Source organism: Nyctereutes procyonoides, unplaced genomic scaffold, assembly GCF_905146905.1.
Source record: "Nyctereutes procyonoides isolate TBG_1078 unplaced genomic scaffold, NYPRO_anot_genome, whole genome shotgun sequence".
NCBI classification, from domain to species: Eukaryota; Metazoa; Chordata; class Mammalia; order Carnivora; family Canidae; genus Nyctereutes; species Nyctereutes procyonoides.
In genome coordinates, this window is record NW_026575046.1 from 14142691 (window position 1) to 14166423 (window position 23733).

General features: G+C 41.2%; 1 protein-coding gene across 1 annotated transcript in view; it reads right to left on the reverse strand.

Annotated features, from left to right (window-relative positions):
- The window catches only part of ADAMTS12 (ADAM metallopeptidase with thrombospondin type 1 motif 12), a 304749-nt gene that overhangs the window by 84071 nt on the left and 196945 nt on the right, over positions 1-23733 (reverse strand). The window contains exons 8-12 of the mRNA XM_055325268.1: positions 20017-20160; positions 19304-19448; positions 13201-13293; positions 11611-11756; positions 7776-7945 (exon numbers count right to left, since the gene is read on the reverse strand). Coding sequence (XP_055181243.1) covers positions 7776-7945; positions 11611-11756; positions 13201-13293; positions 19304-19448; positions 20017-20160 — 698 coding nt within the window. The remainder of the gene's footprint in view (positions 1-7775; positions 7946-11610; positions 11757-13200; positions 13294-19303; positions 19449-20016; positions 20161-23733) is intronic.

The window sequence follows — 23733 nt, forward strand, 5'->3', positions numbered from 1 at the left end:
GAGAATAATATTAAAACCTCTAATGAGGCCTGGCATAGAGTGGCTGTTTAAATGTGGCAGTTACTACCATTAAGCCTTCCCAATGAATACCAGCAGGACCCTCCATCTAGCAAAGGCTCTTAACCCATGTTTTCTAATTAACGGACATGACAGAGGTCAACACTGTTAGGGAGAAAATTGTGGACCGACTGGCAAAGAGATCAGCTCCATCCTGAGAGGTCATCAACTCAGTCATAAAAATGAACCTTAACCCTAGTAATAGAAATCAAGGACATCCACTGCAGCAATTAAAGGCTTATTCAGAGAGAAAAGGACAGGTCTACTAAGTTGCATTTACATAATGTTGTTTAATATATTTACAGACTCCCTATGCAGTCGCTATGAGGAATGAGGTAAAGCAGTAACACTGGGACATTATGCTTATGAATAAAGAAAGTTGTAGAATTGGCAAGGAATGATTTAATTTGTGTGCAAACTAAAACCTGCTATTAACACCGGTTGCCTCTAAGGAGTAAGTTAAGCATGGTGGTATAAGAATTTATTTTTATTGCATTCTATTATGTAGACTTGCACGTTTTTCAAGGAAACATATATTCCTTTTAAAAATAATGTCTTGGCTGTCAAACAAGAATGCAGGAAAGGTCCCCTTTCTTCAGTGATAATAACACACCTCCATGAAGAGAGGCCCTCATTTCAAGACTTCTTTTCATTTTGCTTGTGCAGTACAGGACTAATACATCCTTCAAGGTTAGACAGGCTAGCTAAAGAAACACATAAGAAACGTAAGAAACACACATTTCTACCAAATCTAAGCACAGTGGTCCATGGAGTCTTAGAAATAATTGAGTAAATAATCTTTGGGCAATAACAGTACCCAGACCCGCAGCTTCCACTCTCCCAGAGCTTGCACACCTATGACCCATAGGGGTGCCTACAGCCAGAAAGAATCCTGGGCTTGAAAGCAGCAGCCTTTGTGAACAGAGGTTGAGAGTGATTTCAGCATTTTTCAAGCCTGGACCTAAAGGGCCATTTCCCATCCTCTCCTCTGGCCTTTGGCTTCCATGGTGCTTTGGGTATGTCATTAGGTTGGCCCATGGTGTGTAGAAGGAGACAGGAGTAGCAATAGACGAAATACTCTTAGCTCTCCATGGTCATCATGGTAATCAGAGAGTCTGTCCCAACCTCATGGATTCCATAAAATCCATAGAGTTGAGTATTTTCAATGTCTCAGATTTATTCATATGCCCTGACACATCCCTTTGGATCATTAGAATTTTTTTTCTTGACTTTTTAAGAGCTTTCAAATCCATTTATAATTCAGCTAAGGGAAGACTCTCAGACTCATTTACTGGTAAGCTCTCAGCCTCACACTGTCTGATTAATCCCCACAAGGGAAGCTTAGGTAACTGAATGAACCTCCTGAATCAAAGGTTGCATTTGCAATTCTGGTGAGATAGGATGGCTCAACATTTTCAGATAATGATTTTAAGAAGTGGTCATGAGAAACCAAAGATAAAACTTGGTAAGAAGGATAAAAATTTCTTAGGTCAAGGAAACTTTTGGTGCATTTCACATTTTGTAAGTAGTTGCGACTTGAGTTCCACCATTTAAAAAAATCCAGTTTCTACACTCCATTTCCATGCAGGGCTCCATGGGTATGAGCCTCATGCAGTCGGCCAGGGCCTCACATTTTTTCCTTTTTTTAAGAGAGAAAGAGATAGAGATAGAGAGAGAGAGAAAAGTGGATAGCAGAAAGAGAGGGAGAGAGAGAATCCTCAGCAGGCTCCATGCCCAGAGCAGAGCTCAATAGGGGGCTAGATCTCACAACCCTGAGATCATGACTTGAGCCAAAACTCAAGAATTGGATACCTAACCCACTGAGCAGCCCAGGCACCCCTTGAAACTCTTAATTTATATTTGAGCTTGTGTTTTCTAAATGAGGTCTGATGGGACAATGAAATGTGTACATGAGCAGAAGACATGGGTGATAAGCACATCTCCTGTTCCTTGCCAGATTTTAAGAAATAGTAAACCTTAAGCAAAAAGCAAACTTAAAATGTTTTGTTGTTGTAACAAGTAATATTTAACTTAAGAAAGAAACTCAGGGGCAGCCCTGGTGGCTCAGCGGTTTAGCGCCACCTACACCCGGGGACATGATCCTGGAGACCCGGGATCGAGTCCCATGTCGGGCTCCCTGCATGGAGCCTGCTTCTCCCTCTGCCTGTGTCTCTACCTCTACCCCTCTCTCTCTCTTTCTCTCTCGTGTATTCTCATGAATAAATAAATAAAATCTTTTAAAAAAAAAAGAAAGAAAGAAACTCAGTTTAATGATTAGGCTCAGATCAGCTTGAGGGAAAAAACAAAAATATCTGAAAAGTCCTCACCGAAAACCCAACCAACAATCAAATAATTGCTAAGACTCTGTAATTTTGGCTGGTCTAAACTGATAAAAGTAAAATTCTTTTACTTTCTGATATGGTAATATTATAATTCCCCAATATATCAAAATACGTATTAGTTAAACAGAAGAAGGCATTAAAATTAATATATTCTACAGTAACCACGGTGGTATAAAAACAACAATAGAGGTAATTTTTAAAAAATAAATTAAGTCAGTTTAACCGATGTTTTAGGAAAGGCTAAATGTAGTAATATTTTCTTTTTATTATATATTTTTATGTTCTGTCTTTTGATTAATATGTTTAAGAACTATGATACACATTTAGAATTACAACTTAAATTATTTAAGAAATATAATAATTTTGTCAAAATGCTTAAATGTTTAGAAAAAATTGATTTTCAAAGATTCAGGACAGATCAGTTTAACAAAGCTAGCATTTGTCATAATGCAAACAGTTGTTGGGGCTCTTCTCCCCTCACTAGAATTCCTTGACAATGAGATTATCTTTTTAAAAATAGGAACATCATCTTAGGTAAAATACAAAATGCAATGCATTGTTGTTAAGGACACAAGCTTAGCCCAGTCTCTGTTTTACTGGTTAGCATTTAGGCTGCAGTCAGGCCTGGGCTAATTCCTCCTGGCTCTACTCTATAGTCTGAGTTTGAGCAAGCCGCTTAAATTCTCTACATCTCTTAGGTCTGGAAAAATTGAGTCAAAATCCTAAATTCCCATTATCAGTTAGGAATTAGTTTCACGGCAAATAGCAGAAAATATTGCTTCCTTGTCTGAAATAGACAGGACTTTGTTTTGCCCACAGGATAGGAAATTCAGAGGTAGGAGTTTAAAGCTATCCTCCTTCCAGTCTTCCAGCTCAGCCAGTCAGCATGGGTGGTCAGCTTCCTGGCTGCAGTGTGACTGCTGTACCCCTCCCCTGCCCCCAACCCCCACCCCCTCCCACCCTGAAGCCCCCACCCTCCCATCTCCCCACCCTGGGAAGCAGGAGCGGGGAGGGTCAATGTCAGAAAGGCAAGGGGGGTAAGGGCCAGTTCTGTTGGTACCCGTTAAAAACCCTTCTAGAGGCACCTGGGTGGCTCAGCCAGTTAAGCATCAGACTCTTGATGTGTGCTCAGATCATGATGTCAGGGCTCTGTGCGTGCACTGGGCGTGAAGCCTACTTAGGATTCTCTCTCTCCCCCTGCCCCGCCCCCTAACTCTCTTTCCCTCTCCAAAAAACAAATAAACAACTCCCCCGCCAAAAAAACAAAAAACAAAAAACAAAACCCCAAAAATCTTCCCAAAAGCCTTACCCGTGGGGCCTCCTCCATCTTTATATCTCTTTGGTCAGAATTGGATCTCCCAGGAATATGAGTTCCTGGGTCTTTTCATTTTTCCTTCTGTTATTGTAGAGGAAAGTGAAGGTGAAGAGGGTCAGGACTGGCTTTGGGGTGTCTGCAAACATCATCCTTATTATTCAGTCATTTCCTCTCTTGAAGCCACAGATTCCTAACCTGTCAATTGAGAGGCTCCTGGCTAGAAGATCGCCCAGGTTGCTCCGCACACTTACATTCTCTTTAAAGGCTGTTTTTATCACAACCTCAAATATTCCTGTAGTAAGCTCTGTGTGCACCATCCAGGCCCCCAGGTGTGGGACTTGGCTCTCCGGCACCTGGGAGCACTGCCAGCACTAGCCCCCAACTGTCACCTTGGCTTCAGACCCAAGGACACCCACTCCTTCCCTAGGCAGACCACAGCCAGTGGCCAGTCCAGGTGGTCCATAAAGTACTGGCTCTCCCACTTCAACCTGGCAACTCTGAATGTCTGTGCTAGCGGCAGGGCTCCCTGGGGGGTGGGGTGGAGCCTTTGCTGAGAGTGCTCTGCAGCTCAGCTATCGCCCTGCACACCCCCTCCTCCCTCCTCCTGCTCTTCTTCCACTCCCTGCCTGCTAGGGCCCAGCTCAGGGTCTGTTTCCCAGGGAACCCTAACCCTAATTCCTGAAAGGAATTGAATGTTCCTGAAGGATCCTATTCCAGGAGAAGCAGATGTGGTCTGACTCCACATTTGCTGGAAACCTCACTGGCGTCAAGGATTAACAGGGCTTAAATATCTGGAAGCAACAACTAAAAAATTCGCCTAAATGAATTTGGGCTAAATCGGGTGTTCTGAGAGAGATGAAAATCTAAAAAAGAGAGAGATTCCAGGAAAGCGATGACATTTGAGATCAGGCTCTGGTCATGTCCTCATAGAAGATGCAGGATATAAACACATAATAAAGCCTATTAACACAGGCTAATAAAGTCCCCAAAATCTACATAAATTGGTTTAAATCTCTATTTATATCTATCATTTATCTATCTACCAGCTTCTTAGTCAGATTTATGCTTCAATTCCAGCCCCAAGGTAAAAAATCCTGGACCTCGAATAAGTTATTGTCTGCTCTGAGACTAAGCTTCTTTATCTCCAAAGATACGGAGGGGAAAAGTGAGAAAATATAGAGTAGCATTCTTATATAGATACTGGCTTCAGAAAATGCAGTTGATCATTGCAGCTCTTCACACTGATGCCTACATGAAAGTCGTCGAGTAGAGTTTGGATAATTTTTGCTGTCAGGAGTGCTGGAAAAGAAAATGTCTATCTTGGAAAAAGGAAGTTGATCTAGACTAGTAGTTTTCAAATCTTGAAGGCAGAAGAATCATTTTTCTTCTTTCAAACAAGATCTTGCAAATAAAGCAGATCAAGTCAGGATTTTATTAAGCAAAATTTTGTAAGTTCAAGTATATGATGGTTAAAAATAAGTCAGTGGGATCTAAAGAAATTATTAAGATGAACAGAAATTCTGAAATCAAACTTATGGATGGCAGTTACAGACTTAGGCTGGCTGCAGCATCTAATTCTTTTCTGTGCGGTTTTTTTGGTTGCACAGTATCGAAAAATCTTGACGCATTTTGGCAAACAGTTGCAAATAAGAACAGTTTAAAGCAATTCAACCTGTAATCTTAGGATATTTCTCAAATACACTGGTTGATGGGAGACTTTTATTCTATGGTCTGCACAGACCCAAATTAATTTGACTGTGTGAATTAGCACATTGGTGGTCTTTGGTATGTTAAAACTTGATGTATAATATTTTTGAGTGTAAGCACTGTTCTTTATTGCACTTTTAAAGACTAGTTTAAAAAATTTTTTTGAAAAATGAAATTAGAATCAAGCATTTTTGCAAGCCCAGGGATTCCATGGAACACAGTTTAAAAGCGACAAGACTTGATGGAGTTTCTATCCTTATTGCAAATGCTTAAATCTACGATTCTTCTTCTGTCATTGGCTAGTTAGCACATCTGCCAAAGATCACTCACCAAGACACTTACCACTGTCCACTGAATAGGTTGGAAACTTTGCTGTACATTTACTTTATTCTCTGGTGACTTCTAATGGTAAGGCTGGGAGGGTAAAGCGCCCAATGCCCAGCACAGAATAAGTGCTCCCTACATAGCTGTTGACATGAACGACCTACTTCTTGCCACCACGGGTGCCCATCAACTAGGCAAACAACTCTGTATGTTGGAGTTTAAGAAGGAAAATAAATCAGTGTGTTGGTCAAGGTAGTAGCTACTTGGATGAGCAGATAAGTCACTATGCTTCAATAATGGCATAGGAACCTGCAAGAAAGCCACCAGGATAGAGGATGGAGGCTTACAGTCCAGGTAGATAGTTCAGCAGATGGCACCCAGCCTAATTCCCTCCTACGGGTTACACAGACTCAGTATCACTGACAGACGCAAAACAATCACTCTAAAGTGAGTGAAATTTATGTCCACTTTTAGACTCATTTCTTTAGCACCTATTGCTTTGCTATGCAATATGCAGGCATATGGCAAATGTTTTGTAAATAAATAAAGAGCCAAGCTAAATCAGATCTCCTTATTCTAAGTCCAGCTACTCGAGCTTTCAGAGCTCAGCACACACAAACCCCACCCTGCATCAGGCAGGAGGTGAACCCCTAGAAGGTTGCTGGACCCCCACACAAAGGTTGCTCATTTGGGGTCTCTAGTACTACTGTTCCAAATAGTTCCAACAAAAGAGAGACTGTCCAAAATATAAAAATAGGTAGTACTAACTAGATATACCTTTCATCATTAGTTCGTGTGTGTGTGTGTCCACATGAATGTATACATGAGTTCTGCTTTACTCAAACATCTGAATTAGGAGGCTGAATTGCCCCAATAACCAAATGACTCACTCTCATAGAACATGAATGATGCTCAACAGGGTGGGGCAAGGAACAGACACTGCCCATGCCAATCAAAAGCCATCGGGGTATTTCAGAGATCCCAAATGGCAAAACCCTATTGGGTCTTGCTTTCAAAAGCAACTGACTGAATCATTCTTTAAATGCCCAAACGTGTAATTTTCATTTCCACATTTCCTCTTGTGGTCTATCACACAGAAATTTCAGAAACTTAAAAAACATCAGGAAAAATTTGCTCATTCTTTACTGCCTTGACTCAAATCTCCTTAGCTCAGGAAAATCTTTTCTCTTTCATGCTCTACTTGAATAATAACACATTGCACAGATATTTTTTGGTGCTAATCTGTACCTAATGGTTAATGATGATTCTTCATGTTCAGGAGAGCAGGTGTAGCTGGTGTTGATACAGGGGAAGCATCGTCAAAGCTGCTACCCCATTCCCCAGCTCAGTTATGTCCCCATCCCTGATGTGTATCCTATAGATGCTTGATTTTACTTTTGACCCTTCTTATCCTGTCCTGTACATACAAAATATTGTCATCTGGCCCAGAGCTGGCTCTCATTTATTTCTGATGAAGGTATTTATTTCTACCATCCTGTTTTATCTTGTGCTTTTGTCCTGTCTACTGGAATGACTGGTTTTATTTTGGATGCCTTCCTTTTCCCTTCTTCCAGTAGAAAGACTTCTCTTGCTTAACAATCATCAACACTTCCTCAGCAGTCTTCTGTGAACTTACTCCAAACCTACAATGACTTTCTCTGAACTTCTGCCAAAATTAAAGTGAGTCACACGCTCATCAAGGAGCACTTTCATGAGTAATCTGGTATGAATTCCTGGTTGCCCCCCGATGGCTTAGCTGCACCTCAGCACATCTGAAGTGAGCCATCATGTTGGATAAGCTTCTCTTTTACTTTCCACAGAACTCAGCACCAAGTTGGGTATATTCAGCCTTCAACATGTACTGATCAACGTAACCAGGCCAATGTTTCCACTTTTTAAATATAAAACTCCTCCTGGAGCTATTCTCTCCCTGTGGAACTTTGCAGGGGATCCCAGACACTTTGCCATGGAAACGCTCTCCCATCATGGCTATAGCCCGAGATCTGGAATCTTCTGTCATAGCTCCTTACCTGGATTAAAAACTGGAAACCAGCGGTAGAAGGCGTTCTTGTAGGGGACGGTGTCAAACTCACTGCACTGCATCTGCCGGAAGGTTGGTGTGTCCGGGCGGCAGGGGTGGACATTGCACAAGCGATAGCGCTTCCTTTCTCCAGTGCAGTACTTCCCTCCAAACTTTGGTCTATGCATGAAACACACACGTTCAGTTCATTTCCTTAAAGGCTACCATTTCTCCTTAAACATCCCTCGGCATCTGGTCATGCCTGTTCTTTGCCAAACCGCATCTTGCACTACCCTCAAAACTCGCCATTTACATAAATTCTTCCAATTTCATATATTTTTTGGTTGTTGCTGCTGCCCATGGCCATTCAGTCCCAGGTCTATAGTTGCCTAATTTGAACCAGTGTGTGTATCTTTCCTACTTGTATATCTTCCTGGCCTCTCAAACTCAAAATATATGCTGAGATGGGATATGTGATTTTCCCTCCAAAATCCGCTCCTTCTCTAATTCCCATTTAGCAAGTTAAAAGTGGCCAGATTTCAGAAGCCTCCATCCTTTGTCTTCCTTTGACCCCACTGTCCACCAGCTGCCCACTCATCAATCATGTCTTTGTATAGGTTTCTTCCTCTTCATTCCCACAATCACCAAATTAGTCTAATCCTTATCACTATTCCTGCCTTCCCTCTGTCCATCTTTTCCCTCATTCAGTCTACTGTACACATATCTGGTTAATTTTTATGATGACCTTATTCTAGTTTCTTGTTTAAAAACCTTTCATGGCACCCAATGACCACAGAATCAAGTCCAGCCTCTGTGGTTTAACATTCATGATCCTCTCATGAATGAGAGCTCTCATGATCCTGACTTCATTCATCCTAACAGCTACTTCTCATCCTCCCCCTCATTTGATACTTTTCCAGTGCTACAAGCTGACTTATTTACTATTTCTCTTCTGTGCCTCTGGCTTGACTTCCCCCCTCATAAGTCTCTATCTACATGCTATCAATGCTTTCAGGATCAAATAATGCTCTATCTCCATCATGAATTCTTCCTGGATTTTTGCCAGAAATAAACTCTTTCTCCCTTTTGTGATACCTGAAAGTACCTACTGTATGTACTTCCTTTACTTATCACTCCAAAACATAGTTCACTGATGATCCAATCCAGCTTTAGTTCATCTATGGTCTCTAAGTCATACTTTGAGTGCAGAAGGCTCTTAATAAACATTCAATGAATAAATAAATTAATCTTATTTTAGAATAATCCTTCTCAACTTTTTATTTCCTTTGTAATACATGCAAGGGCAATAACAACCTTCCTATTAGGATCAATTAATCCCTCAAAAAGGGAGGAGGTAGGGCTCAGTCAGCGATTGACTGTCTGACTTTGGCTCAGGTCATGATCCTGGGGTCCTGGGATTGAGTCCTACATCAGGCTCCCAGGAGGGAGCCTGTTTCTCCCACTGCTTATGTCTCTGCCTCTCTCTGTGTCTCTCATGAATAAATAAATAAAATGCTTAAGAAAAAAAAGGAGGAGGAAATATAGCAGAATGACTGTCACAGAAGAGGAGGAACTCTCTGTCCTTTAAGAAAGCTTCAGGCAATCTATGTCTTTTCTCTTGTCTCTACCTGGCTGCATCTGAAATCAGGGATTGTGTCTGCTATTGTAGTGCAGCATAATGGGGTCAAATAGCTTGAGGTTTGAATTCTGATTTACTTTGTATTATTAGTTGGATGATTTTGAACAAGTTATCTTAGTTCTCTGGGCCACAATTTTTTTTCACTTGTGAGATGAGCATAATAGTTCTTATCTCACAAGATGGGAGGACTGAATGAGAAAATGCACACTAAGATTTAGTAGAGTAGCTAACACAAGGAAGAGCTTAGTAAATGATAGCATTGTTAGATTATTGTAAAAAAACATCAGCAAATATTTATGTACCCAATACCATGTGCTCAACATCATTTGCAGGGAGGACAGAGTCCAAAAAAAGGTCAACCTTCCCATAAAGCCAAGTTAGAGATTCATCCTACAGTTCCTCAACAAAGATGTCCCTTTCTGACAACCACAGATCACAGATCATCCTCCCAAGAGGCTCCAGACAGGTGGTGGTTGAATGCAGAGCACTACAATAGGTCCCAGAGCAAATCACCTACATTTTATGATCTCTAAAATGCAAATCATATTTTTGATCACATTGAAATAAACCATAAAATGAAGATTTTCTGTAAAAAATAAGAAATCCTTCTAATTTTTGAAGTCACAGAAATCTTCTATTTACACAAAAGCAACTTTTATCAGAGAGTAAGATTTAAAAACAATTTCATCGAAAGTCCTCTAATGTACTCTTACATGTGTGGCAAATGAGAAAAGATATCATAATAACTATTATATTATCTACCATATACTGACAATTTAATGTAGTCGGTATTGTGTTAAATAAACTCTCTATATATATTAACTTGCTCTTTAGGAAAAATTTATTATATACATGTATTAAATATATATCATGAAAGTGTACACATATACATGTATGTACATATAGTAAAAATTAATAAAAAGGAGAAGTGATATTTGAAACTGAGATACTGAGAAGACTATAGTCACATTTATCATTTTTTTTAAAGTGACTCTTACACTTCAGTGCAGACTAATAAAAATCTAGGCAAGAGAAACTTAACATATTTTCTACTTACCAGAGGCATTATATGTACACTTGTTAAAAATTTTACTTAGGAACTCATATACCAGAAAATAATGAAGAATGTCATATATATATTTGGGGGTGTGCCTGAGTGGCTCAGTTGGGTAAGTGCCTGCCTTCTGCTTAGATCACGATCCCAGGATCCCGGGATTGGGTCCCACATTGGGACCCCTGCTCAGTGGGGAGTCTGCTTCTCCCTCTCCCTATGCCCCTCCCCCACTCATGTGCATGCTCACGCTAACAAAATCTTTTTTAAAAAAGTCATATATATAAAAAGATTCATATATAATTGGAAAGCAAGGGAATTTAAATTTAATTCATATGTTGTATCATTATATAAATTTAAAATAATGAAAAACTTAAGCACTTTGATTAAAAAATTGAAAGCAGTTTTGTGAAATTATTTTTTTAAAAAAAGATTTTTATTTATTTATTCACAAGAGACACAGAGAGAGAGAGAGAGAGAGAGAGAGAGAGAGACAGAGACACAGGCAGAGGGAGAAGCAGGCTCCATGCAGGGAGCCCAATGTGGAACTCGATCCTGGGACTCCAGGATCATGCCCTGGGCCAAAAGCAGGTGCTATACCGCTAAGCCACCCAGGGATCCCATGAAATAACTTCTATAGAACTTTTACATGGCTAACATGGAAGCTTAAGGTTCATAAAATCCTTATCTAAAACATTCAAAATAATTATCCTAAAAATGTACTATTTTATTAGTTATTTAAGGGTAGAAAATTATTTTTATAAAATTAAATGTTCATTATGATTGAAAGAAAGCTACAGTCTTATTACAAGATTAAGTATAAGTAATCTCTCACTGACAGAGTCATGTTATTTAGAAGGAGTTAACTGCATAGTCTCTGAAGACCTTTCACGTAGATTATACTCTTGAAAATTTGCTTATTTTCCCAAAAAAATGGAATCGGCTTACTTATCCAAGTTCTAGTAAGAATCCAATGCCACACCAAAATGAAACAAAACTGAACCATGTTTTTAACAACCTTATGGTTCCCTTTTGTCTTTAGGAACCCATTAAATTTCTCCTAGGAGGCTTGGGGTCACTGGTGAGGTCCTGTTATCCAAAACTGGACTCCCCGGTGTTCATGGAAGGAAGGCAAGTATTTTTGGCCAGACTTACTCAGGATTGTTGCAGAGCCTCTCTGCACTCTGGGCTCCGGCCCCACAGGTCCTGGAACAGTGGGACCAGGGTGACCAGCGGCCCCAGCCCCCAGGAATGCTCTCTGGTTTCTTCCCCACTGTGATACACTTGCCAGCCATACACCACTAGAGAGGGAAGAGGCAGGAGACGCATATGTCATGAAGGTTCCCAGAGTGAGCTCAGCCAAGATCCCTAGAAGTCTAAACCCAATTCTCCCAGAGCAAGAAGGCTTCTTATGGTCACCCAGCATATGGAGAACAAAGAAAGGCTCACAAAAAAATGTCTCCCAAGAGTCTTGGGTTTTAGAATCAGACAGCGTCAGATAACTTTATGGTGCCTTGTTACAGCCAGCCAATGCAGGACCGTTACTCCAAGTGTGGTTGACACATTGCATGCCAGCAGGTAAATCCACACACCACTTCCTTCACTGAGAAAGTCCTGCTATGACACGCACGTCGGCTCAGTCTGCTTAGTAACACAGTGGTTTTGTACTGTCATTGATTTACCTTCTGCTGCAAGCTCCTTATCTCGCTGCAGACCATAAACAAACATTTTGCAGACTGACACTGAGGTAATACTTGTCTCTAGCCTCTGTGGGTATTGAATAGCTGCAACAGATAACTCATCCTCTTGCAAAGGGTCCACTCATTGCAAAAAAAAAAAAAAAAAAAAAAAAAACAACCCACAAAAAAAAACCCCAACCACTTGCTGGAGTTTTTCTAATATCGAGAACCATTTTTGCTTCCCTGTAACTCTAACCATTATTTCCAGTTCTAGCGCTTCATGTGACTCAGAAACAATTCCATCCTCACTCTTCAAGGCAATCGTTCCTCAACTGTCAGATTAGGAAGGTAAACATTCAAAAAAGGAAAAAAAGAAAATGCAACTTGGTTGTTCAATGATTGTGGCATGTTTTATCTGCCGGCCTCCTTTCCTCATTATTTCTGGTCACCATGTATTGGGACCAAGTTCTATAATCTCGGTGATGGATCATGCCATTCTCAAGCTGCATAAAGATATCCACTAAGTGTCTAAATCTGAGGCTCACAACAAACATAATGGTCGTGTTGAGCAGCACACATTACCCTGTCCTCAAGCAGTCTGGGGTATTTCTAACATCTGAATTCTTGGATGTCTGGTTTTCCTCCAACAGTTAAATCAGATGATGAGAATGTACATAACAAGTGGCCCAAATCCAACATCTTTGGAAGGCAGAAGTCACTGGTTTGTCTTTTCAGTTTTTAACATGGAGTGGGGAAGAAGTCCAAATGAAGGTTGATAATAAGCTCAGCAGATGTTATTGACCATAAATTCTGCAGAAGTTCATCAAAGAAAGATGGGAAGGATGTTTTGCAAGTGAATTGTGGAACTGGGCCTCAGCCCTCTCTCCTCACTGTTTCCAATGAAGTCTCAAAAGGCGTCATGGAAATACAATCCTTTTCCCTGGCTAGCCTGACAGTGTGACCTCCATTCACCCAGACAGCTGCTCTCCAGGGCCCTCTCTCCACTCCTCCCAGGAGCCCTATGCCTACCACCCTCCCACCTTCCTTCCTCAACCTGACACGTCACCTTCTTCTCACCACATCGCGTCCCATCTGCAGCAGCGTCCAGCTTAGAGCGACAAAAGCCTTTCACTGAGCACCACAGGGTCTGGCAGACATTCTGGAAAACAAACGTGAAACTGTACTCTTGTATTTTCCAAACTTGCATAAAAGCACTTCTACAGTGATGGTGAAATACACACTTGGCCATCCACAGACCCATAATAATGCGCTGTTGTTGAGTGATAAAAAGTGACCATTCAAGAACTCTTGATCCAAACTTAATTTGGACTTTGTTGTCATTCATACACAGTGGCATGGTCTACTAAGTAATAAGGAAACAGGAGACAAAACACATTTCCTAGGAGTTAAGATTAATTTCTTTTTTTTTTTATTTGCTTATGATAGTCACAGAGAGAGAGGCGCAGAGACACAGGCAGAGGGAGAAGCAGGCTCCATGCACCGGGAGCCCGATGTGGGATTCGATCCCGGGTCTCCAGGATCGCACCCTGGGCCAAAGGCAGGCGCCAAACCGCTGCGCCACCCAGGGATCCCAAGATTAATTTCTATATGGGTGACACAGCATCACTGACCTCAGGCAGTGTAACTGGTGACTGAAGCCATCAAAGGCCAATGCAAACTATGGATGAAGGAATTGGATTACAAACAGTTGGGTGGTTATAACTTGAGCCTGCTCACTGAAGGAAATGGAACTATTCCACCCAGACAGCCTAAGCGTGTTGACTTTTGACTCAGAGTAGCCAGCCTGTTTTATCTGTCAGGGAGTGAAACGGGTCTTTCCTATTCATTTCTCCTCCTGTAGTAGGAACAAGGGAAGGTTGACAAGATTCTCACATGTCATCAGAAATGGCTCCACTGCTAATATGTCCACCTTTTAGTCTTTCTTCTATTCACTCATCATTCATCATTCCATCCATTTAACTGTGCTCTTGATTCAATGTTTTTTTTTAAATAAGATTTCATATTTTTAAACAATTTTGGAAAATTCTCTAACTTGACCTCTCTAAATTTTGCCTCTCCCTGATTACCACTATTCTCTCCCTCTGGAACTCTTAACTGATGAGCCTTCCAATCCTCTTCTTCATGTTTTAACTTCACTTTTATATTTTTAAACTCTCAATTTTCTTGTATATAAAAGTTGAGAAAGTCTGGATTTTTATCAGGAATAGACCAGCCTCTCCATCATACAGTTCACTGATTTTTTTCTTCAACTATGTCAAGTCTGCTGTTTAACCCAAACACTGAATTTAAAATCAGTGATGCTATTTTTCATTTCTAGAGGCTGTAACTGTTTTTCATATCTACCTTACAAATACCTTCTAGTGTATTTTTCCTTTTCTCAAATTGTAACTTTTCTTTTATGCATTCATTTTATTATCCTTACCTAAAATATTCACTTAATCCAAAGTCATTGAGGGTTGATTATCCCTCCTCACTTAGCTGTAGGTTGTTTTAAATTTTGAATTAGATGCTGAATGGTGAATTCATCTAATCAGAAGCTTTATCTATTGGATTTTTGTGCATCTTTAGCTGAGCATTGGTTTCTCCAGGGCAGGTTTTTAATCTTTGTTTCTAACAGGCATCCCATGGTTCTATCAGGTCAGAAATATATTTATCTTAAATTTTTTTTAGCATGAGTATTCTCTGTTTCAGGATTTTTTTTTCCTTTAGTGCCTGTGGTTCTTGGCCATGCCACCTCAAAGAATGAAGAGGTAGACCAGATGAAGGGTGATGGGCAGCAAAGAGAAGTATATTGGGGATAGTACAAAGCTCCCAAAGACAGAGGGGATCCAAGAAGTTTGCCATTTTGGTATTTAAATCAAAGGGTTTTTATGAGATTGTTGGTGGGCGATCTTCATCTGATAGCCCAATCAGATGATTGGCTGTCACCCAATCAGGTCTTTGTCCATGTGCTCATCTACCTATCAGGTAGGTGTTCGCGTGGGGAAGGGTGGAGGGCTCCGTTCAGGGTGGTGTGGACTAACAGAGGATGGTGGTTTTTTTTTTCCTTTTAAGGGTGGTTTCCTCTTAGGAATGGGTTGGGGGGAGCCCTTGCCTCTGTCTGCCTTTCTTCCCACTATCCTCCATTACAACTATACAAGAGTCTAAATTTGAACTCAATCAGTGTGAGGCTTGCTGTGGTAAAGTATTTTCTAGTGATAATGTTCTCCACTAGCATTTCTCCCCCTCAAAGCCTTAGCTGAGATAAAAAAAAAACAAAACAAAACAAAACAAAACAGAAAAACGCTTCTGTGGCATCTTTATTGCCGGTAGTTCTTCTAGCCTCCTTCTCATTAAGCTCCACAAGGCCCCCAGCTTCCTGTAAGGGCCTCACTTCAGCTCTCTGCCCTGCTCCAGGTGCACACATCACCATCTGTTGCCACTGGATGTTAAAGTCATGGCCCTTTGGTTCTCTCTGCGTCTGCCTCAATGTGCTCATCACTCCCTTTTTTTAGCTTTTTCCCCCTGATGATTTTTTTCAGACTTTCTTATAAGTTCATTATGCATTTATAAAGGATGATGTGCTCAGTAAAGGGTACACAAAAACTCTCTTTGTTATATTTCTAACATTTTTTGAGTTATAAACTATAAACTATTTCAAGATAAAAAAAGGTTTTAACAAAGAAAGTTGATGCTATATTCTTTTTTTTAAAGTATTTATTTATTTATTTTAATACCAAAAAGGATTAGGTTATCCTGGCTGTGATATGCAGGCAGGAATCTAAAGTCTTCATTCATTTGTCTCAAGTCTTCATTCTATTATCTATTTAATCTACATGCAAAGCCCTGCTGAATGTCAGGAATAAAAGTTCTCTCCCACTTTACTTACATAAAGTAGGGGAGGGTTTAAATAGGAAGCAACTATAATATTGTCTAATAAAGTCTTTGTCCAAGAAAATATAGACTAGAATGTGAAATGATATTTAATCTGAGCCCCAAATAATGAACAGTAGGGATGGTGTAGAGGAACCAGAGCATGCAAAGCTCTGGAGGTGGTGGAGAACCCACAACACTTTGAAGGATTTAGGTTGTTCAGTATATGGATAAATACAGAATATGAAACAGTAATTGACCAGAGATAGCCAGAGTGGTCTGTTTTCAGTACACCAAAGGATACCCTGAAAAAATCCTTACCTTTTAAAAACATCTAAAATTGTAGATGAAATATTTAAAATGTTTTAAATGCATTCCTGAGCTGGCAAGAAAGTAAGAGAAATCCCCAGAGGCTAAGAACGTACCAGAAATGTTGGAGATCTAGAGATACAAACCTGGTCACTTAGATTTTAGTTTTAATGGTCACCTGAATACTGGGAACAATGACCTGGGCCTCTGTAGTGTGGAAAGTTGGACTGGAGACCTCATGAAGACCGTAACTCCAAAGGACTAGCCATTGTGTGAAAGGGTGAACTAAAAGAAACCTGGAGACACAGCTGGAAAACTTGTCTGTTTTGACTTAACTCTTGAAGGAGTGGTAAATGTTACCTCTGAGAGTCTGTACCTACATTGGCCCCCACACAACTCATGTAGTCAAACAACATCCAACCAATAATTTGTTTTTATTGACCCACATTCTCAGAACGTGTCAACCATCTAAGCCATAAAGAGTAACCTGATAGGGGATGCCCCGGTGTCTCAGTGGTTGAGTGTCTGCCTTTGTTCAAGTCATGATCCCAGGGTCCTGGGATCAAGTCCTGCATCAGGCTCCCATTGGGGAGCCTGCTTTTCTCTCTGCCTATGTCTCTGCCTCTCTCTCTCTGTGTCCCTTATGAATAAATAAATGAATAAATAATCTTAAAAAATAAAAGAAAAAACCTGATAGGAAGTTCACAATCAAGAGCTCACAATAAAAACAAAAATCAAGACAAGGAAATAATCTATAATAAGTGAGACCTGGAAAAAATCCCAAATAGGAAGAATGGATCACATAGACTTTGGATATTGGAATTATGTAACATAAATTGCAAAATAAATGTCTCAAATATGATTTAAAAATAAGAGATCATATTGTAAGTGTGAGTTAGAAACAAAAAACCATAACAGATAAAATTTAGAAAAATAAACAAATGGACTGTCATAAGTAAAACAAAAAACAAAACCATAAATGACATTAAAAGGTCAACAGGTTAAATAGAAGAGTAGATGTATCTGAAGAGAGACATAAAGAGAAAAAATGGAAGGCGAGGTCCCAAGACATGGAAGATTAATGATAAAGCCCAACATATAAGCGGTTAAAATTCTGTGTTACAGAATGGAGAATTAAAACAATATTTTAAGAGATAAGGCTAGAGAACAAGAACTGGGATGAATCCTAGCACCCATTTCAAGCCATTTTAGAGAATTTAAACTTTATCATAGGGAATGGGGAGACTGAAATATTTTAATCAGAGAGGAACACAATCCAATTTCCATTTATAGAGGTCACTTGGGCTGCATTTTGAGGGATGGGTCAGAATTGAGAGAGGGAGTCAAACTCCAGGAAAGGAGACCAATTGGAGAACTAGCGCAGTCACCTAGGACTAGGTGCATTTTCCAGCTATTCAGAGGTAGGACTGGCATGACTCGGTAACTAACAGGAGTGAGGGGGGAGGGATTTCTGCACCAACTTTACCTTCTCTATTGAGTCTTGCTCCTTGTGTTTTTTTTTTTAAAGATTTTATTTATTCATGAGAGACACAGAGAGAGGCAGAGACACAGGTAGAGGAAGAAGCAGGCTCCCCTCAGAGTTGCTCCTTGTGTTTAAGCACAATTATTTACTTTCTCCTCAGAGGTCTTTCTATGTGTCTTTTTTTGTACTGATCTCACTGCATTCAAGTTGTTCTGTCTGCCTCCTCCACCAGAGCACAAGCTCCTCAAGGTCAGAGAATTTATCCTATAATTTCTGAGGGCTTAGCTTTTTCATCTTACTCAGCACCCAGTCCGGGAGGGGTTCAACGAGTCTTGCCTTGCCCGTGTCTATGTGTTAGCACTGGTACCTTCACACTGAAAGGGATGCACTCAGAGAATAGGCAAGATTCAGATCACAAAGGAATGCCACACAAAGGAGTTGGAATTCATCCTGTGGTCTGTGGACCCTAAGAGTGGAGCAGAGCCATGGTTAGGCCTGTGTTGTTTTGAAATAACCTGACTGGGGCACCTGGGTGGCTCAGTGGTTGAGCATCTGCCTTCCGATTGGGTGATGATCCCAGGACCCTGGGATCCAGTCGTGTATCAGGCTCCCTGCAGGGTTCCTGCTTCTCCTTCTGCCTGTGTCTCTGCCTCTCTCTCTGAGTCTCTCATGAATAAATAAATAAAGTCTTTAAGAAAAAAAAAAAGAAATAACCTGAGCAACAATTTGAATGGGGAGACACTAGGTAGGAAGTAATTACAATTGCAAGGAGAGAAGATGAGAGACTGAATCAAGACAGTACAGTAGGAATGAACACAACAGGGGAGAGCCATAAACTCCTTAAGAGGTTAAATGTCAGGGCCTGACCTAACATCTGGATATTGAGGGGCTCTTGCGTGGCTCAGTCAGTTAGGCGTCTGACTCTTGATTTAGCTCAAGCCAAGATCTCAGGGTGGTTGAGCCCTTTGTTGGACTCTGTGCTTGGCACAGAGTCTGCTTATCCCTCTTCCTTTGCTCTCCCCCCTGCTCTCTCTCTCTCTCTCTCTCTCTCTCTCTCAAATAAATAGATAAAATCTTTTGAAAAAACATTCGGACATTGAAAATTAAGGAGAAGAATGAACTGGGATGAATCTCATTCCTACTTGGGATCTGAGGGTTCTCTATAATCAGATGGGAAACTGAGGAAAGGGAGCAACTTTAGGTTCCTATGGAGTCTACAGGTGTGAGTCACTATGATTCTGAAAATCACTACAGCATTTTCTTCACCACCACCCACTTGCAAAGGATTGCTGTCTCCATAGGATACCAAGGAGGTGGGGTCAAGGAATGTAAACTTCAACTTCACACCTGCTGCCTTGCAAACACCTTGCCATGAATGGAAGGTTTCCATTTCTGTGTCTGGCTCCTTGGATCACCAGATAGTTCCCTGGCCCTTCCTTCAGCATGCTGGAGATCTCAAGCCCAACCCATACCCACCAGAGGCACTGACATACCCAACACTTACTTCTACTTCCTGGCAGAAGGTGGCATTGGGGCCATACTGCAGCTGGCATTGATGGTGAACATCGTAGATCACTCCAGGGGCAATGACTTTGGACTTCAAGCCTTTCTTTTGGGGGGTGTCATCAAGACAGAACCCCCAGCCCCGGCTGAAACAAGTTAACAGAAACGAGAACAGTTGCTTATGATTTCCTTCGTCTTTAGTCTTTCACTGAACAGAAACTTCCATCCTATAGTTTACTCTTCATCCTTCAAGACAACTTGATTTCCACAAGGCACAGAAACCCCCAGGCCCAAGGATAGAACAGTCTAGGAGGAAATGCAAATCATCCCCCACATTGCTACTTCAGCTGTGAGCCAGGAAATCAAGCAAGAGAGTAAAATAAAATCATCAGACGGGTTTCAGTGACCACTTCTGACATATCCTAGCTGTTTCTGCCAGTTCCTGGGGGACCTACCGCATCCTCAGATCATAAAGAGCCTCCCCGAGCAGGAGCAAGCAAGGGGATGGGATACTCCCCTGACTGTGGCTGGAAGGCAGGACCCATCGACATGCAGGGTCAGAAAGTGGAAGTGAAATCCAGCTCTTTTGATGCCACCCTGCTACTATGATCTATGAGAGGAACTGAGCCTTTCCCAGGCCTTGGGTCAGACTCCAAATGACTTCCAGTCTCAAGACCCCCAAGCCAGGCTGTCCTGAAATGCACTGTCACTTACTCCAGGAAGCGGGTGATATACTCCTTGCTGCACTGGGACCACGTCAGTGGGGTGGGATTGTACTGGAGCTGGCGGGACATGATGTATGGGTGCCTGCCCACGGGCTCACAGTCGTTTTCTTTCCCATCGTGCTGGATGCCGAAGCTGCAGGAAGGCACAAGCACAAGAGTATTGGGGAGGCAGGCGTGAAATAGGGAGCAAATGAGCTTCTCCGAGGTGAAAATAACCGAGATCCCCTTTTGTACAGAATGCACGTGTTTACAAAGTGGGACTCTGAAGTTGGAGAGAGAGAGAGCTAAGCTTGAACTTTGAAAAAGCACAGGAGACGTTATAAGCATGGCTTGGCTTCAAATATGCAAGGGTGGGAACCACGTGGCTAATTCAAAAACTTCTGCTTGGCTGAGAGCTGGCAGTTTGACTTCCGAGGAGTAAGGAGGGCAAATCCTGCCTCAAGAGATCTTCTTCCTCCTGCTTTACCAACCACAGCACAAGAAACCCAAACCTTCCTTTTCCCTTTTCATTGTCATTTAAGGAAGACATGAAAGAGAAAACCTATGCGAGACTTTGTCAAAAGCCATAAGCTTTGAGTGATTGAATTTCTTTGGAGTCTTGTCATGAGCATCCTCCAGTAGCTGGGGAGACCTCACACAGTTCAGTGGTTAGAGCGGGGTTTTGAAGGCAGATGATCTGGACGGTATTCCATCTCCACCACTTAATGACCTGGGAGTTCCTCTCCTGGAAAATGCAGTCACCACAGTGCTAGGGTCAGATGTGAAGGGAGAGTCTGAAAACCACTTAGCAAGGGCCTGGCTGCTAAGAAGGGCTCTGTGAATGACTGAAATCCTTTATTGCTGCTTTTATCCTTATCTAGCCTATTCTCAAAAATCACACAGCTACTTAGTGCTAAAACCAGGTTTTCCGCTGTTTGTGCTGCTACATCAGTGCCCTTACCCAGGTCTTGCTCAGTGCGCTTCTGCTCTCTGGCCTCCTACTTCCAGGCTGACCAGGTGAAGCAGCCCTGAACACCCCAACAGAGTTTATCCACCATGGCAAGGGGTGCCTGGGAAGGAAGCAGACTCAGAAGCGTCTGCTTATAAGCTGAGTCCTCAGGATCACCCCAAGATGCCTTCAGAACCCCCACAAGATCTCTTTTCACTGGACTCTGCTTATGGCATACTTGCAGCCCAGAGCTGTTGGCTCAGATTTCCAAATCTGAACAGAGGGAAGCATGACCTTTTACTCCACTAGTGAAATTCAACTCCTCTGCCAGGGAAGCTCATATGTAACCTTAACAAAATCTCCAGATCAACATTAGCAACTCTTACAGAGAATGGTCTTTGGGGGATTTAGAAATTTCTTGTATTTTGCTTAAGCCATTATGATCTTATCAGCTTACAGATTCTGATCACGGCCCACTTAAGTACAAAATTCACAAAGGAATCAGATAATTAATGTACAAAAACTACTCTTAACACTAAGCCACAAAGAATGTGATTCAATGAAAGCTTTCATTCTAAGCAGGCCTTTCTTACGCTGTTGCAAATTCATTCTTACTCAGCTCGTGAAGTAGAACTTGTAGACTATAAGTTCACCTGCGCAATAATTAGTAATAACCCTAAACTGTAAGCATGGTTCAAAATTATGCAAGAATAATGGTTTTTCTAGCAATAGATAGTCTAATACAAGAACCATACAGCTGTATCCTACACACTGGGTAGATTCAAACCTGCCCTCAAAACATATCAGTTCCCTCAAAGCTCATTTTGTTCTACATAAAGTTTTTTCTTGTGTATTTTTTTTAAAATGTATTTATTTATTTGAGAGAGAGAGTGTGTGTGTGTGCCCAGGGTGGGTGGGGTGGGGAAGGCAGAGGGAGAGGGAGAGAATCTCAAGCAGACTCCCCACTGAGCATGGAGCCTGATCTCACGATCCTGAGATCATGGCCTGAGACAAAATCAAGAGTCAGAAGCTTAACCAACTGAGCCACCGGGATGCCCCTGTTCTATCTAAAATTTTTAATTCATTAAAGGATTTCCCCCTCAAGCTTTATCACCCCTCTGTACTCCCATGTTAGGAGAGAAAAGCAGTGCTACTAACCAATGTCCCTCTGGACTGCGTCTACTACGTTTAAATGTGCGGAGTACTCCTGTCACATGGGCACAGGGGACCGATGAAAAATGAAGGCCAAGAAAGTACATGGGGTCATGGGATGGAAGGTTTGTTTCCAGGAAGCCTCTCTCCAACAGATAGGATGGAAGCTGAAGAGCAGCTGGGATTCTGGAGCCCTCTGCAGTCCCAAACAACTTACTGAGCTGTTGGGATTCACCCGCTTTACCTCATGTTTGGCTTTCAACTCCTGTAGGAGTTGGCCAAATTATAGATGGGAAATAGCAAGTTGATTACTTAGCTGGGTTTCAGGGTATCATTTGATGGATATTACTTGCCTTTTATTATTCTTTTTTTTTTCATCTGAATATAGTTGACACAATGTTATAGTAGTTGCAGCTGTACAACTTAGTGATTTGGGCAAGTGTATATACATCAGGCTCCGTTCCCCATAAGTTTGCCTGCCATCTGTCCAGTCATATCGCTATTACAACACCATTGACTATATTCCTTAGGCAGTACCTTTTATTCCTATAACTTGTTATTCATTTTACAGCGGAGAGGTAACAGCAGAGAACAAAAACCATGAGAGTGGGGCAGCCCGGGTGGCTCAGTGGTTTAGCGCCGCCTTCAGCCCAGGGTGTGATCTTGGAGACCCGGGACTGAGTCCCATATTGGGCTCCTTGCATGGAGCCTGCTTCTCCCTCTGCCTCTCTCTCTCTCTCTGTCTCTCTCATGAATAAATAAATAAAATCTTTTTTTAAAAAAAAACCATGAGAGTGTGACTGTGCACTTTCCAAACTCATTTAGGAAATACCAGTTCCATGTATGTGACACATAAAGGTCTGTAATGAAATCCAGAAGCAGGAGAGAAATACTGGGTGAATATTGCTTTATGAGTGTTCATCTGTATCATGACTTAAAAGGAAAGGATGCTAGGTCTCAGATAAGCTTGTAAATTTCCTCCTGGAATTCTTTCATTTTTGGTAACTTAACCTAAGGAGCCTCATAAAGGTGGTACGAGGCCAAGTGACTGATACAATCTGAGGTCCTCATAAATGGATTTTTAAAGAGTTTTCTCTCAAAAATGAAATTATTCACATAAGGCCATAACACAAGTTAGTTAATTTTACTTTCTTTTTTGTATCACACATAATCTGTAATGAAACAAACAATGTTTCCAAGAAACAATGGGGTATCTATGTTATTAAGCTATAATGAGAGTCTTTTGGAGACACTGGTTTATCCCAGTTTTGGCTTTTCTTTGATTATTATTATTTTTTATCTGCCACAGTCCATTTCATTGATCTTTCCAGTGTCTCAGTTTGCTCCACAGAAAATTAGAACTACACAGCTAAAGAAAGAACTAAATACCCCAGAAGCATCTTTTGCTATGAGCAAAAGTTTCTTAAGAAGTTCCTAAAGTCTTCTCTGGTTTGATTTTGTGTTTTATTAAAGGATTTTTTGCATCACTCAAGCTTACATGTTCTTTCAACTTTCTCTTTGTATCAGTGACTCTTAAATTTTTTTCTTGTCATTTAAAAGACAGCGTTTTAATGCAAATCAAAAGCACCATGAAATACTCCTTTCAAAATGGCAAAAAAACAACGA